General features: G+C 34.9%; 1 protein-coding gene across 1 annotated transcript; it reads left to right on the forward strand.

The window, feature by feature from the left end:
* Positions 1-13,282: 13,282 nt before the first annotated feature.
* LOC145159186 (dof zinc finger protein DOF2.1-like) lies at positions 13,283-15,511 on the forward strand. Its single transcript, XM_079078120.1, has 2 exons — positions 13,283-13,685; positions 14,246-15,511. Exons 1-2 carry the CDS (start codon positions 13,620-13,622, stop codon positions 15,275-15,277), a joined length of 1,098 nt encoding a protein of 365 aa, XP_078934246.1. The 5' UTR covers positions 13,283-13,619; the 3' UTR covers positions 15,278-15,511.
* Positions 15,512-16,681: the final 1,170 nt, after the last annotated feature.

The raw sequence follows: 16,681 nt of genomic DNA on the forward strand, positions 1-16,681 counted from the left end.
CGAAATTCATGATTGTTGATGGAGCGTGTGTGGTTAACCGACACGCCAATGTGAGATCTTAAACAATATCGAGGATTTCATGCGGGTTTTCATGGTTATTCACAACTTGTTTGTGACCCTCGGAATCCCAAATCAAAAAGTCTAGTAGTTTCATTGTGATTGAAATTGGTAAAATGCTTCACCTACCTAAAATAGTTTCGTGATGTGACTACGATATCACTCTTCATAATACGAATCGTATTTTTGGATCCTAGCCTTAATTTAAAATTAGGTTAATAATTAAGGATTGAATCTACTTATTTAAACTTTCTCTCTTAGATTAGAAGAAAATCCTTTCCCACTTCATTGTGCACTTTAAAATATTTATCTTCTCTTAGTTCACTATTGGGAATAGCTCATTTGCTATGGAATCTTCCTTAATTTCTAGATGGGGAAAGATGTCCATGATGAGCATCTCCCTCAAATCAATAATACATCAACTTTGAAGAAGTTGTTATTCCCATAATCAAGTAGATTTGTCAGAAGTGTCTCTTGCATCATTATGTCTATGTCCTCAATGTTCCAAAATGATTGTTGTGAACATGTGAGCATATGAGATGAATTTGCAATTGTTTCACTCAGAAGGCAATGCAAGGGTGCTTCTTGAACCTTCTACAAACTGAGGAAGCTGGAAATGAATTAGATTTCTCATCCAATTTTAGTTATCAACTTTTTGAATGTTCTTGGAAAAAGGAGGAAACATTCAAATCCTAAATGAAAAGGAACAGTTTCGTCCAAAACTTCCCAGTATGAAGGAATAGAATTGGTATGTCCTCAAATCCATGCAACCATGATTCAGAATAGGAACGTTCCAATTAATGGAAAGATAAGGATCATAGAAAACGAAGTTGCCCTAAGTACTTTGAAGGTATTGGAGATGGTAAAGTCCAATGTTTGACTCTACATCAAGTAATGGAATGATCAAGCTCCAAATACATCTAAATCATGGTTCCTTGATGCATGATGTGGTAGTCACATTTGGATGGCATTGTAGGATCTAAAGGAAGGAAGGAAACTTAAGCATCAAGAGATAAATCTAATCATCAATAGAAATTTTTTTGCATGTTTCGATGATTGAGGATTTTGAGCTTGTGCTTAGTAATGGAGTTAGGATAAAACTATTTATTTGATATTATTCTTTAGAAATGTGTAGAAACCAAATTCCGTCTTATGTGTTGTATAAACATAAATATCAATTTTCATTTGATAATGGAAAAGTGATAATTCTAGTATAAAGGTGGTTGTTTTATGTTTAAAACATCACCTTGCAATTGGAATTCATGAAATTGTAGTTTTTGTAGTGATAACTTTAGTATTGATTCCTCTAATAGTTTAGATATGATCATGCTTGTGGCATACTTTCCTTGACCATATAAGTAAGGATCACATCACCAAGCTCAATCTGAGTCGAACTTAGAATCATTCGAACTTGAGTTGGATGATATATGCGAGTCGTGTATGTTGGCAAGACGACTTAGTCAACTTTTACATGGACACATAACAGAGACAAAGGATTGTTGGATCTTGTACATGCTAATGTATGTGGAGCCATCAGATCCACCACAAAGGACGACATATACCACTACATCATATGTATTTATAGTTTCAGTAGACATGGTTATGTCTATATGATTAAGCACAAGTCTAACGCTTTGAAAAGTTTCAAAGGGTAACAAAATAGGGAATCAATTGATCATGAAGATAAAGGGTCCTTAATCTAAAAGGAAAGAAAAATGCCTTAGTATCGAGTTCAATGTTCATCATAGAGATTTTGGAATAGTTTCCTAATTGGATCCTCTACGAACATCGCAATATAATGGTGTTGCTGAAAAAGATAATCAAATGTTATATGGTTCGATATATGATGAGTCGTGCTTCCCTACCATTCACATTTCTAGGGAATTTACACTTAAAAAATTGAGCATTTGTGAACCTTGTAACCGACTAATTCTGTTTTGAATACACCTCATGAAATTTGGAGTTAGAAAGTTCCATCATATTTAGGTCTGGTGTTGTGAGGTATTTTATTAGATGATCTACCAATGACCAAATTGAATCGAGATCTGAGAAGTGTTACATTGTTGGGTATTCACTTGAGAATTTTTATATTTGTTGCTTTTAGCTCAGAAAGAATTGTTCCTTAAGAGAAAGAATATATATATATATATATATATATATATATATATACATATATATATATATATATATATATATATATATATATATATATATCATGAAGTCAGTGGGAGTCATATTGATCTTGGAGAAATTCAAGGTATGACAAACAATGAACCTATAGTTGGCACTAGCTCTCAAACTGAGGTTGAAATACTAGTTGAGTCAGATGACATTGCCTTACCTCTTCACAAGATCTAGTATAACTATAACACCTCCTAAGTTTTAGGAGTTTCATATAACTATGGAAGGAGATATGTTACTTAGTAATAAAATACTAATCAATTCGGACATGTCTAATAACTACTAGGAAAAAATGGCGGGACCTTGGGCTGCTAGTGAGAAGATTCTAAGGATAGAGAAATTCATTCCATGAAGGATAACTAAGTTTGAAATTGGTTGATCCAATGCATAGTCTTATGATAATGGGTTAGAATACGATCTTTGTTATGAAGAATAACATGGATAGGAATGTACATACATTAAAAGCTTGTATGGTAGAAATGGATTTCGCTCAAACTCAAGAAACTGATTTGGAGGAAATCCAAATTTCATTATTGTCTTATCTCTCCTTGTCGGTTTCAAGTGTTCTAGGGTTTGATGTGTGAGCCATTAGAGATGTTCACATTATTGGTTCTTGTTTTCCATGTACCCATAAGTTTTTATGTTAAATTCCGTAAGTACGTTGTTTTGTAACCTAAAAAACCTATCAGTTGGTACCTCCCATCATGAAGTAGCTTTCGACGGGTATAGACTCGCTATCGACAAATAATATTATCTCTTCTATGCCAGTAAAGAGCCAATTATGAATTGGCGAGTGGTATGAACTCCCTATATGTACAGGTAATACACAAATGGTGGTGTTGATTTTTTTTTATGAAATGTTGAAGTTGTTATGAAATGTTTTGAAAGACTACTTTAAATTATCTTTCTGAGTCTAAACCCAAGTATCTCATGAGTCTTTTGACATACATATTTTATTTTGTTGAATTGTTATGTACTCGGGACTAAGAGATAATGAATAGGAGCTCATATGTAGTAAGGATATTTTTCAAGATTTAGAACAGTCTTGGTTATACATATCCCCTTACCTTATGCTATGGCTGCGATTATATTTTGTTACATTGAAGTTTATAAGCTCTGATAAACTATTGAAAGTTTTTGTAGAACCATATTATGAACATGACTCCTTTTCATGTTAAATGAATAATCATAATATTTTACTCGTTTTATATATACAAGTGTTATAGATTTATTTTTCATTTATGGTGTTCAACCAATTAGAATAATGTATAACTTGTAAATACGAGTAAGGGATATGTGAAGTATATTAAGTGTGAATGGTTAGGCGTTAAATAGGTTTTGAGAAACCATTTTTAGCACATATGGTCATGTGGTGAGGAAGATGGAAGGTAGAAGAGTTAGGCCGATGTATATGTTCTATATTAGAGGTTGGAGGAGGGGATGAGAGGTGACGATTAAAATGGTTTTGGGTTTTCTATAAAATAAAAATAGATATACTAGGATGGGGATGGTACAGACCATAGGACGAAAGAGGAGTAGGTAAATAAGGTTAAGTATATTGGACAAGGTTCGTCAATGATATCAAGCAACTCACAGGAAGGATGACAAAACAGAAGGGAATAATGTTTCATAAAAAGCAATATGGCATGATATTATGATTTTACAAGTAGTAGAAAGAACTAGGAAATGATAAAAGCTGACATGAGGGTGCATGTTGATATTAAGATGAATGATGGACTTCCTAAATTCTTAATAGAGAATGTGTTGGAAGATAGAAATGTAAAATTAATTTAAACTTGTGATATGGCATAACAGAATGGTGAAGTTAAGACTATATGAGTATAGTGTGTATACAATATTATGGGTACATATCAGTATAAACACATGATACTCATTGTAGCTTGATCAAATCATAAAGTTCTATGAGAATCAAGTTTGGAATGAGAAAGAAACTATTGGGATAGTATTTCCCCCTGAAAATTACTTTCAAAGATGGTATGAATTTCCCTAATGACTATTATGGGATTAGATCTCCCATGGTACACAAATAATAGTAGTTAACTAGTTGGTCTAAAGGTCCACATGAAGACTAATTACAAACCTTACCGAGATGATTGTTCTCTAGTAAGGATTAATGTCTTATGTATATGACTTTACTAGGGGATTTACTTTCCCAATATTGCAAAGCATTTTGGGATACTTAATGTGATTGATTTGTTTCGGATGTGATTTATAAGACCTTGTCTGGATGTTTTCTAGCAATGGTCAGTGTATTAATTCATAGAATATAACCAAGGTTATATGTGATAATGAGAAAAATTACGATATCCCAAGGAAGGATAGGAGACAAGTCTACATGGTACTATATATCCTTTATAAGGTAAAAGTCAAAGGATACCTTAATGAATTCATTTATCTTATCATTTGAAAAAGTTTTATAGGGTATCATTCTGTTTGATGAACCCTAAGGCTGATCGGTAAGTAACCGAATCATTATATGTATGATATTTAAAAAATTATGTAAAATTTATATAGAAGGGTAAAAAGGGAGAGTTTCTTTAATTAGAATAAAAAAGAGGTCAAATGTATGACTAGATAGCATATTGGGTAGTTTACTCAAATTATGATAAGATGTTGGTTAGGAATGGTTACTTCTTGGTAAGTGTATTGTTATAAGGGTTACTATTAACAATAATTGATGCTCTTTTGGGAGGGTTACTTCCAACAATTATTGGTGTTTGTTTATGAGCTTCATTAGGAATAGGGTTACTTTCTAAAAAAAGTGTAATGTTAGAAGAGTTATTCTAATAGTAATTAATGTTCTGTTGGAATAATTATTCCAATAGTGATTAGGAATATGCTAGAAGAGGTACTTCTAACAAAGATGGTGGCTTTTTTAGGATGGGGTCACTTTCTAACAAGGAGATAAATCTGGAAGTAGAATACTTTCTGATAAAAAGGTTTCTCTATTAGGAGGGTGTACATCCAGCTGTAATGTTTGCTCTGTTAGGAGGATGTATGTCCAACAGTGATGTTGGGAAGGAGTACTTCCAATAATAATGGTTGCTATGTTGGGAGGATGCACTTCCATCAATGATGGTTTTTTTAGGTAGGTGTACTTCAAACAATGATGGTTGCTCTGTTGGGAGGGTATACTTGAAACAATAATGTTGATCTATTGTGAGGGTATACTTCTAGCAGTGATCTTGCTCTATTGGGAGGGTGTACTTCTAGCAGTGATAGTTGCTCTTTTGGGAGGGTGTACTACCAGCAGTGAAGGTTGATCTATTGGAAGGATTTCTTCCAACATTGATGAGCAGTCTGTTGGAAGGTTTACTTCCAATGGTGATAAGTAGTTTGTCCGAAATCTTACTTCCAATACTGATGAGTAAGTGATGGTAGTCTGTTGGAAAGGGTTACTTCTAGTGGTGATGAGTAATTCGTTGAAAAAGATTAATCTAATAGTGACTAGTGTCTTCTTAGAAGGGTTACTTCTAACATAGATTAGTATTTTTATCATGAGTATTAATGGGGAAAGTTTACTTCCTAATATATTCAAATTGAATGTGACATTTAGGGTCATGTAATATTCCATAAAAGAGTATGATTTAGCCATGGTGATCATGAATTATAAAGAGATTCTATCAGGTTGATGGAATATGGAATTAGATGACTTCAATGAAAAGACATGATTGAAGAAAAGCTCATGGATATAGGAAAAAGACGAGCTTATAGTTGAGTACATCAATTAAAATGACCATGGAAGTTGGCTATTTATCTTGAGCTCACAAGAAAATGTTAAGTTACTTTAAGTATAACTGGAGTAAACTATTGGAGTTAACATCTGAGTGTTGTTTGATAGATGGTGACATCGTATGTAAAAAAATGATGAAGATTGGTAGAAAACAATAAAGTTTTCTTACAAGGCCCTCAGTTGGGAATCAAAACTAGAATCGATGAGGGGTGTTTATGGCTTAGAGACAATAATCTTGAAGCCAATTTATGAGGGTATGACCATTAAATGAGATAAGGTATCATCTCGACCAACTATTATGTAATTGTGTTTACATAGCATAAATCATATAGGGTTGTTAGAACCCAAAGTAATTAATGGAGCTCAAGAAATGGTGTTGTATTGAACTTAATGTTAAGGTTGACAAAGGAATTATGTTATAGGATTCTTGATATGTGTGACGTGGTTTATGAACCCTAGTCTATAGAATGGTTATACATGTAAGATTGGGCTAACCACTTAATGGGTTAATTCGTCTAGCAATTGTTTTGTGGAGCTTAATTTGCCTGGTGAAAAATGGTTGCCAAATCCAACTCCTAGTGAATTGGGACAAGTCCTAAGGAACTTGGTATACTATCAAAACAGGTTTGGAAAAGTGGTTGAGTTGCTAGACCAGACAAACTAGGGCCAAAGCAGCAATTAGTTTTCACTAACTGGCCAAGTGAGAACATGTGGATATTTATGAATTTCTAATAAACAAGATTTCTATGAAAAAAGAATGATACAAAATGTCTTATCACTTAAATGATTATGTTCTCATGTTCGATATTTAACTGATATGGCTAGTAGTTTTAATATGAAAACTTTTTCACACATTATGTTTATTGGTTGTGAGCATTGGTATTAGTTCTATCATATACATTTTAGCATGCCATACGGTTGATATCAATTTTGGGACAGTTAATGTTTTTTATGTGTATACTTATGAATGGGTTTATTAAAAAGCTATAAGTTATTGGGCATTAGAGTGCATTATATGTGGTAGTGGTGTGATATACTCCAAAGTGAGTATTGGAGATCATAGCTTGGGATACATGACAACTATCAAGATTATATTTCTTGTAAATAGTAGTTGTTAGTGAGTGTATTCATATTACATGACCTAGTGACAAGTTACAGTTACAAATTGACTAGTGGCAGGCTGTGGAAATAAATTCTTACAAGAAAACCGAGTTTATAGGTTCCAGTAGCAGGATATAATGATAGGAGGTAATAATTCCTCATCAGCCTCAAGATGATTTTGTATTATCGTGGATAAAAAGAATTTGGTTATTGACTAAATAGAGGTATTGTTTCCCTTTATGTCCAAGTTTATGTCTTTGGACATATACTCCTAATGTGTACAATTTTATTAGTGTAAAGCTTCAAGAGATGTTGCTAGATAAGGCTTATAGAAGACTTAGCGAAGTCTTCAGGTTGTATGATCCCTTCTCTTGTAACATCCCAAAATCATAATAATATTTTTCAGTTTTAATTAAAGAGAAATCATTATTTTTAATCAACCTAACTCATAAAAACACACAATTAAGTAAAAATGTACCAAAATAAATGTACCGTAACATCTCCAAAACATATCCCCAAAGGATGTGTATGATCACGCCTTTGCTTTCCCTCGATCATCTAAAGTACCTAAAAATAAAACTTAAACTGTAAGGAAAATCTTATTGAGTTCCCCCAAAGTACCACACACAACCAAAACAGATAACAGAATGCATAAGTGAGCCTTCAGCCTGATTGGACCGCCTCGCAGGGCCTTCAGCCTAGTACCATCTCAATAAATAATCAGTTATCTCCCACTTGGGGTTCGAAATACCACCTGTTGCCCCTCACAATCAATCATCCCACCAAACCTACTTAACCAATCCATCCTTATTATCATGCACACATCCCCCATGGGAATAGGGATCAGATCAATCGGGTAGGACACCTTGAAAATCTCCATGACACAACCTCGATAAATGCTCGATGTAGAAACCCCATGCTCGTTGGCAATGGAACTCACAACGGGCACTCCAACTCTCCAAGGGACATACGAAAACTCCTACTAAAGGACTGAGACAAAAAAGACCTACTTGCACCCGATTCAAAAAGCACAAGAGCAGGAAGGGAATTAAGTAAGAAGGTAGCTAGGAGAATCATAAACATAAGGATACCATAAAATAATTTGATAGAATAAAAAATGAAAACATACCAGTAACGACGTCCGGCGCCGCCCTGGCCTGCTCTGCTATGAATTGGAAAGCACGACCTTGATCCCTCGAGGGCTCCGTCGTGCGTTGACGTCCATCCATGATCCTCAAAGTATTCGGGGATGGAGCCTGCACCGGCTTGGCAGTAAGTAAGGGACACTGGGCCTTCATATGGCCCACCTGATCACAATGGTAACAAATCTTGTTGTTCGGTACCATGGCCTATTGGTGACAATTCCTCGCAGAGTGTCCCTACTTGCCACACTTATGGCATCCAAAAGAAGATCAACATACACCCTCATGAACCTTGCTGCACTTGTCACAAGTACGACCCCTCTGACCTCCTAATTGCGAATCAGCGGGCTTGAACTCCTTCGCTGCAGGCTGTGACAGAATGGAAGCCTGTCTCTACTCCCTATTCTGAGTCTCAATCTCAATCTCTCGCCTCATCGCGACATCCTAATGTTCGGAAAAGGTATTGTATCTCTGGGTAGACATAAACTCCCGAATTTGGGTCTTGAGCATGCTCAAGTATCGTGATATCTGAACCTGCTCTGATGAAGCATATTAAGGGCAGAAGAGAGCCCTCCCAGTAAACATCTTGGTGATCTCCATCACCATCTCTGTTGTCTGTCACAAGGAGAGATACTCCTAATGGGTCTTTTGATAGTTGCTAACTGGGTTAGAACTGACTGGGTTAAAAGTTGACTGGGTTAGAAGTTCTAACCGAGTTAACTTCTGACTGAAACTTGATGTTTGATTTTGCATCCGACTGAATGTGAAAAATGACTATATTACCCTCATATAAACATTTTTACCATTTTATTTATAACATTACATTTTTAGAGGACCATCTTTACTAATCAAATTCATCCTAAAACTACCATTTTGATAAATAAGATAAAGAAAACACACATATATACACAACACCCTAAAAATGCATTTAAAGTCCTAACTTTTGTCTTCATTCTTTTCTCTTACCTCACGAAGCTGCAAGTTGTTCGTTCTTCAAGGCTTGTTGAACCAGATTGCACATAGTCCCAATAACATGTTGTGAAAAGGGATGACTAATTGCCTATGAATCATTGCTGCATAAAAAACACAATCACAACTTATAATAAATACAATAAATGATCCAAGTGCAAACAAATACCTACAAATAGGCCATAAAGGCTGATGAAGTAATTGAGTGGCTGTCATGTGCTTTAGATGAAACCCACTCAAACGATTTATAATAAACACAATCATCAATCAACAATCAACAAAAACGGATTCAATGAATGAAAGGGAACAGGAACAAGGTTTTTTTAATTCAATCGACATCACTAAGCAGGAACAAACACCAATTCAATCATGATTTCTTAATTTTGGAGTCACCTACAAAACCTTAACTCATTGACTTTCAAATCCAAAACAAATTTAAGTTTCAACATTAACCATATCAATCTTCTTCTCCGGTTCTGGTTTTCTGTGGAGTCCAAAATTGAAAACTGATTTAAGATACCTGAAATCGATCTTCAAATCCAAAACTGATTTAAGATACCTAAAATCGATTTCCCTTTCGAACCAAGAACGAAGAAAGATGAAAGAAAGCGTATGATCGATTAAAGGAGACGAGGACAAGGCGTGTCATTTAGGGCCGACTGACGACCAAAACTCGGTCAGGAGGTTTTGAGATAAATACCGAATCCTCGGATTTCTTTGGACCGAGTCCGACGATAAATCACCCAAATCAAACACAACACCGAGTCCCCTTTTCTAACCGATTTATAATCAATATCAAACAATCCCTAAGCCAACCTCTCTCTCTCTCTCTCTCTATATATATATATATATATATATATATATATATATATATATATATATATATATATATATATATATATATATATATACCAAGGGAACATACATAGTGTGGAACATCTCAGATAAGTACTCCCAAAATCACAATAAAGATTTTCATTTTTAACTAAAGAGAAATCATTGTTTCAATCAACCCAAGTCATAAAAACCAAAGATCAAGTACAAATGTTCCAAAATCAATGTATCATAACATCTCCAAAACATATCAATAAAGGATATGTACGATCACTCCTTTGCTTTCCCCCAATCATCTAAAGTACCCAAAACATAAAACTTAAACTGTAAGCAAAATATTAATGAGTTCCCGCAAGTTACCTCACACAACCAAAAAAAATAACATCATGCATAAATGAGCCTTAAGCCTTTATGGATCGCCTCGCACGACCTACAACCGATCTAGACACCTCTCCGGACCTTCTGCTTGACTGGACCACCTCGTAGGCCTTTAGTCTATCCGGACCACCCCGTATATCTTGGCCTTCAGCACAAAGTAGGACTACCTCAACCCAGCAACCATAACATATCCATATATACAATAATAACCAGCAACACAGGTAATCATACAGATCTACCAATCTAATGCATGCTCAGTGAACGCAGGTAATCATATTGATCTACCAATCTAACACATACATAGCATAATATCAATCCAATATACCAGGATACATAATCAAGTGTGCCGTCATTGGTGCCTTCGACCAATAAGTATAGTAAGGAAAACTCATCTTAGAGTCTGAAAAGATAGCAGAAAAGAAAGTTGCTCCAAATGCCAACTTTACAAGTCACCTATACAACAAAAAATGACCTATACTCAAACTTCAACTTAAAATACCCAAAATAACCCTAATTCAAACTTGGTCAAACTCAACGATTAATGGTCAAAGTCAAAGTCAACTCCAGCTAGCCGCCATGCAGTGGCTGCTAGTCGATAAAACAGACGGGTCTCGAACTAGTCACCATGCCGTGGCAACCTAAGCCACGTCGTGGGGACTGGTCTAAACAGCTTAAACCATTAAGTCATTTTTCTCCAACCTTAAGAGCTTTAAAGCTCAGATCTGGTCCTTCCCATTGTCTTGATGGATAAAGTTTCCTAATTTATTCCTCAAGACTCCTCAATAAGTCAAGATCCCAAACCCTAACTTCTAAGGACAACTTAATACATCAAAACTCTTCTTAAGCATCCAATCCTTAGAGTTGCACTTCTAAAGTTTCCAGAATGACTTTATACTCCTAATAAACCCTAAAGATCGAGGCTTTATGGACATGCATGTCCAACGCATATCCTTTCCATTTTAGGTCAAAAAGTATGGTTTAATGACCAAAACTCCATGCATGACACCAAAACTCATTCATAATTAATATCCAAGATACCAAATACTCTATTTGACCTGGAGATTCATAAAGTTACAAACTTTATGAGATCCCACCACTCAAATCCATCAAGACATGATAAAAAGGGACAAAATCAAGAGATCTAATAACATGGCAAGGAAAATGTTGGATCTTGGACACTCACCATGGTCCAGGAGATGTACTGGCTGAAGAAAAAGATGCTTGCTAAGTAACTACTACACCAAGGGTTTCCTTCTCCTTCAAAAATCACCTAAAAGTACCAAGAATGAGCTCATAACTTCAATGGAGGCTAGGATTAGGGTTTCTGAGTTTGAGAGGGAGATGGAGGCTGAATGATCACGAAACCTTAGCCTTAATGTTATTTATATAGGGCCCAAAGCCCGAAATTAGGATTTTTCACTAAAAACACCTACCACGATGTAGCACCTAAGGCCACGTCATGGCAGGTCATTTAAGTCTCGCGGTCCAAAACATTCTGCCATGTCGTGATGATGCTCCACCATGCTGTGGTCACCCAATTTAAAGTTAATACATAAAAATGTTAATTCATACCTGGAACGGATGTTACATCTCTTTTACTTGGTTGTTGATATTATTGTTGTAACACTAAACAATTGTAAACTCTGATAAGTCAATGAAAGGTTTTGTAAAACCATATTTTGTACTATGATCCATTTTCACAGTAAATATACAACCTTGGTAAATTATGAAAGCTAAAAAGTGTGGTAGTTACAATAGGTTTCAACTAATTGGTTTGCAATGTCGTATCTAATGCAATGGGAAGTAAAAAGTACCCTACACGTATCATCATTAAGTCGTTAGCAAAATGGTATATACATTAATATTTTTTATGACAAGCTTTGTGTGGTGGACGAACACCATTATCACCGGCTTGGTAGGGTCATGAGAGGGAGGGGACAACAACTAAGAGAGGAGAGCAGAGAGACTATATAGGAGAGAGAAGGCGATATCACGAAGAAGAGAAAAGAAAAGAAGAGCTTTTATGAAACGATAGATAGAAGAAAATCAATTTGTATTTTATATCACACTAAATGATGTTTTTTTTATTGAATCTCCACAAAGGGATAATGAACATAATATATAAAAAGCAATGAAACATTATAAGCTATGATCCGATAAAATATATTAGGCGTATGAGAAATTAAAAATTCTTCTACATTTTATTCCTACTATCTTCCTACCCACATTAAATGGTGACAAATGAACTAAAACATTATCAATTTCACTAAATGTGTCATTAAATGACACATATCAACATTTGATATGATAGGATGATTAGTAGAAATAAAATGTAAAAGGATATTTAATTTCTCTAGGCCTATACAGTATTGGATTAAGCTAATTACATACACAATTAAATAATATACTCTAACACAATTGACATAAACTTTTGAATACGACGTTCTCTCTTTTATCTTTTATTTATTTTTATTTTTTTTTAAGACTCATTGACTTAAGAAACCTACTGAAAAATATTTAATTTTGTAATCAACATGATTTAATAATCTTTCCGATTTTCATACGAAAAACATTCTTTGTTTAGGATGTGAAAACTCTTATTTGTTCAATTCTTGTGTTCAAATCTCGAAGATACAACTCATTTTTATATTGTATAAACATAATACGACAATTTGTAATTATAGAAAATTGGCTATGGGTATAGAAGCAGTACAAGACAATATAGGCGACGTGGCGGAAGGAAGTGGCGTATACCGATAAAACATGTGGGTCCATGCGTAGTTGCAAATCCTACGCCATATGGTCCCACAATCCCTCCACTATCATCCTCAATCTCTTGCCCCATTTTTTCCACTCTCTCTCTAAAAACTTGCTTTCTCTGCGTGCAAGGGTTACCACAGACACACATCGATCGATTCCCCGTACACCATTCTCATTATTACAGTACATCTCTCTCTCTCTCTCTCTCTCTCTCTCTCTCTCTCTCTCTACATATACGTACATACACTGTGATGTATGTATAGGTTGGGTGTATATATATGTATTATGTGGGAGGCTGTTTGTAACCTTGCATGACTACCTTCCTCCCCTTCTCTCTCTCATTCTTTCTCTCTAAGATATTCATATCTTGAAATCTGTATAAGTATAACACCTTCAATCTTCTCTCCCACACACAACAAAACAAGAATTTAATCTTGAAGTGCATGGAAGTGGAAATGGATGCTTCAGGTGTAAATCATCATCATCATCTTCATCATCATCACCATCAGGTAAATAACTTACTGACACTTGTTTTGGTTTCTGACAAAACTAGAAAAAGAAAAAAAGAAAAAAAAAACAGCAAGTGTTTCATGAGTTAAATATGAATTTGTTTTTGTCCTTTTGGAGTGGCTGGACGATCAACTTTTGACGACTTTTAATTTCAAAGTAGATATCACTATCTCGAATTGTTCGAGTATAATGATCTTTGTTTCTTCAATTGAATTGGGAAAACATAAAGTTAGTTTTTTTGTAGCTGGTTTGGGTTTTTGAATTGATTTGGAATTTCTTAAACAATTTCATCTATTCCATTTCCTATTTGGAAGAAGCTCAGATTAAACCTCATTACAAAACTGGAACACCTTTATTCATCTTCTTATCAAATCTTGGGTTTGAATCTGAGTGATAATTATGATGCAGTGGCTTCCATTATTTCAGGAGATTTTGCATTAAAAGAAAGTGATTCTTGCACTTATTACACTGATGTACATATGAATTACCATATTTAATAATAGATTTATGCCAGAATAAGATCTATGTCAGTGTCTTATATAATACTTTAATCTTACAGGAATTGTCTTCAGAAACACTAGAGAGCATGTTGGTATGCACAAAAGCACAACAAGACAAAAAACCAAGACCAGCTGAACAAGCTTTAAAGTGTCCAAGATGTGACTCCATTAACACCAAATTCTGCTACTACAATAACTACAGTCTTACTCAACCAAGGTACTTTTGTAAGTCCTGTAGAAGGTACTGGACAAAAGGTGGGACCTTGAGGAATGTTCCTGTGGGTGGAGGGTGCAGGAAGAACAAAAGATCATCATCTACTTCATCTTCAGCTACTTCCTCTACTTCAACATCATCATCTGCACTCTCAAAGATCAGAGGAGCCCATGATCATCTCCTCAATCAACATCATCATCATCAGCAGCCACTTAGTTCCAGTAACCCTTTGCTTTCAGGGTTAACTCACTTGCCCTATGACTCTACATGTACTGATCTCTCCCTAGCTTTTGCTAGGCTCCAGAGTCAAGCAAATGGGCACTTGGGTTTTGATCGTTTAGATCATTTTGATCAAAATGAACATCTCTTGGGAAGCAATAACCCTAATTCTTCCAGTCATACCCCTACCAGTCATGGCGATCACCTAGGGTTTCTTGATGCGATAAGAGGTGGGTTTCTTGGGAATGCCCCTAATGGGTATCATAACGTGTTGTATAGTGGGGGTAATGTTGGAAATGGAGACATTGGTAGTGTTGAAAATGGTGGAATCTTGATGGGGATGAGCAATGCTAGTAGTGATCATGATCAAGAAATCATGAACCCAATGTTCCAAAATCAACAACATCTGATCAACAACAGTACTGGAGCAGCGACAACAGCAGTGACAATGTCTGCAATGAAACAAGAAACATGCCATGAGTTAGGGGAGAATAGAGGATCAGGAGGGATATTATGGGGATTTCCATGGCAGATGGGTGGTGGAGATCAAGGGGTGAATGTGGTTCATGAAGTTGAGTCAGGGAGATCACAGATAGCGGGATGGAATGGACTTGGTTCAACTGCTTGGCATGGACTCATAAATAGTCCCCTCATGTAGTACTAAACACATATGGTGATATGGTTTAATTAATTAGTAATATGTTAGAAGAAAATTTTAATTTTTATATATTGTGTTAGAAGAGGAAAACAAATAGGGGCGAAAGAATAGATTTTTGTAGTAATTAAAATCTTTTGGTGTTTGTTTAGTTTTTTTTTTTCTTTTCTTTTTTTGTGACTTGAACTAAAAGAGGCTTGTACTCCTTTCATTAACTAAATGGGTTTCTATATGTTAGTTTCTTGAGCAAGAACAATACAAGAATATCTTAAATATTAGTTTTCTGGTTTTGGAATCATACTTAGCTAGAAACGGAAAGAAAGAATCAATTCTTTGGGGTGGACATTTTGCTACTATGAATGCCTGTTTGATACTTTACTAAATTTGTTAGGACATCTATTCAAAGTTTAAATTGTGATGGTGGCTAGTTTGAAATCATTATGCTCTTGGATTGTCTCCGTCTATGCAAACATTCTAGTTTGGTAATAAAAGATGCACATCTTCTCTAGTTTTGGGTGGATGTTTGTCTTTAGAGGAAAAATATGATATCAACGCTCATTAAGTCATAACCAAGTCATTACGATCTACATTACATAGCACCCGCTGCAAATAAATAATCTAGCATTTGGATTTAAGTAAGGGACAATGTCATTAAATAACAATTAACTACCATAGCTCCACCTAAGTCACTTAAAACTTTTAAGAGGTTTAAACACCCTCGTTTTTGTTTCTTATAGTTACTGTGAATTTTATAGGTTTTTCAAGAATTAACCGGTTTCATCAATGACTCAACTTTTTGATATATATGATGTGGACTAGAATGGATTTGACGTTGTAGGTTGATTGAGACAAGTTTTATTGAACAGTACCAAGCTTTTAATTTTATATGAATGTTGTAGGTTGATTGATACAACTTTTATTAAATAGCAACAAAGTTTTAATTTATAGTGAATGGTGTTAGAATCTTAAAACGATAAAAGCCAAGAATACATGTTTCACATGTTTCCATGATGCTTTTTCTAGGATTCCTTTATGATATTCCTTAGGTATGTTTAATAAAAATTTGGGGGTAAATTTTATAGCATCTAAAGAATTATGTTTACGCTATGTGCATATATAAGATGTTTTGGTTATTGATTTTGGTTATATTTGTGGTTGATGTTTATGTAGATTTTGGACTTCTTTTAGTGGATTGATGCGGCTATTTTAAGAAACATTTGGATTTTGAAGATAGAGTTGGCATTTGACATGTGTAAATGTCTTGATGCGAAAATGTAAGCTTCTCCGTGAAAGACTTAGAGGTCATGCCTTGTCATGGTGGACCATATTGAGAAGGTTGATTGATATGGCTATTTTGAGATCATTGACAAGGAAACCATTTTTTTGAGAAACTTTAAAATACTTTTA

Source organism: Lactuca virosa, chromosome 2 (assembly GCF_052849685.1).
Source record: "Lactuca virosa cultivar CGN04683 chromosome 2, Lactuca_virosa_CGN04683_v6, whole genome shotgun sequence".
Taxonomy (NCBI): Eukaryota; Viridiplantae; Streptophyta; class Magnoliopsida; order Asterales; family Asteraceae; genus Lactuca; species Lactuca virosa.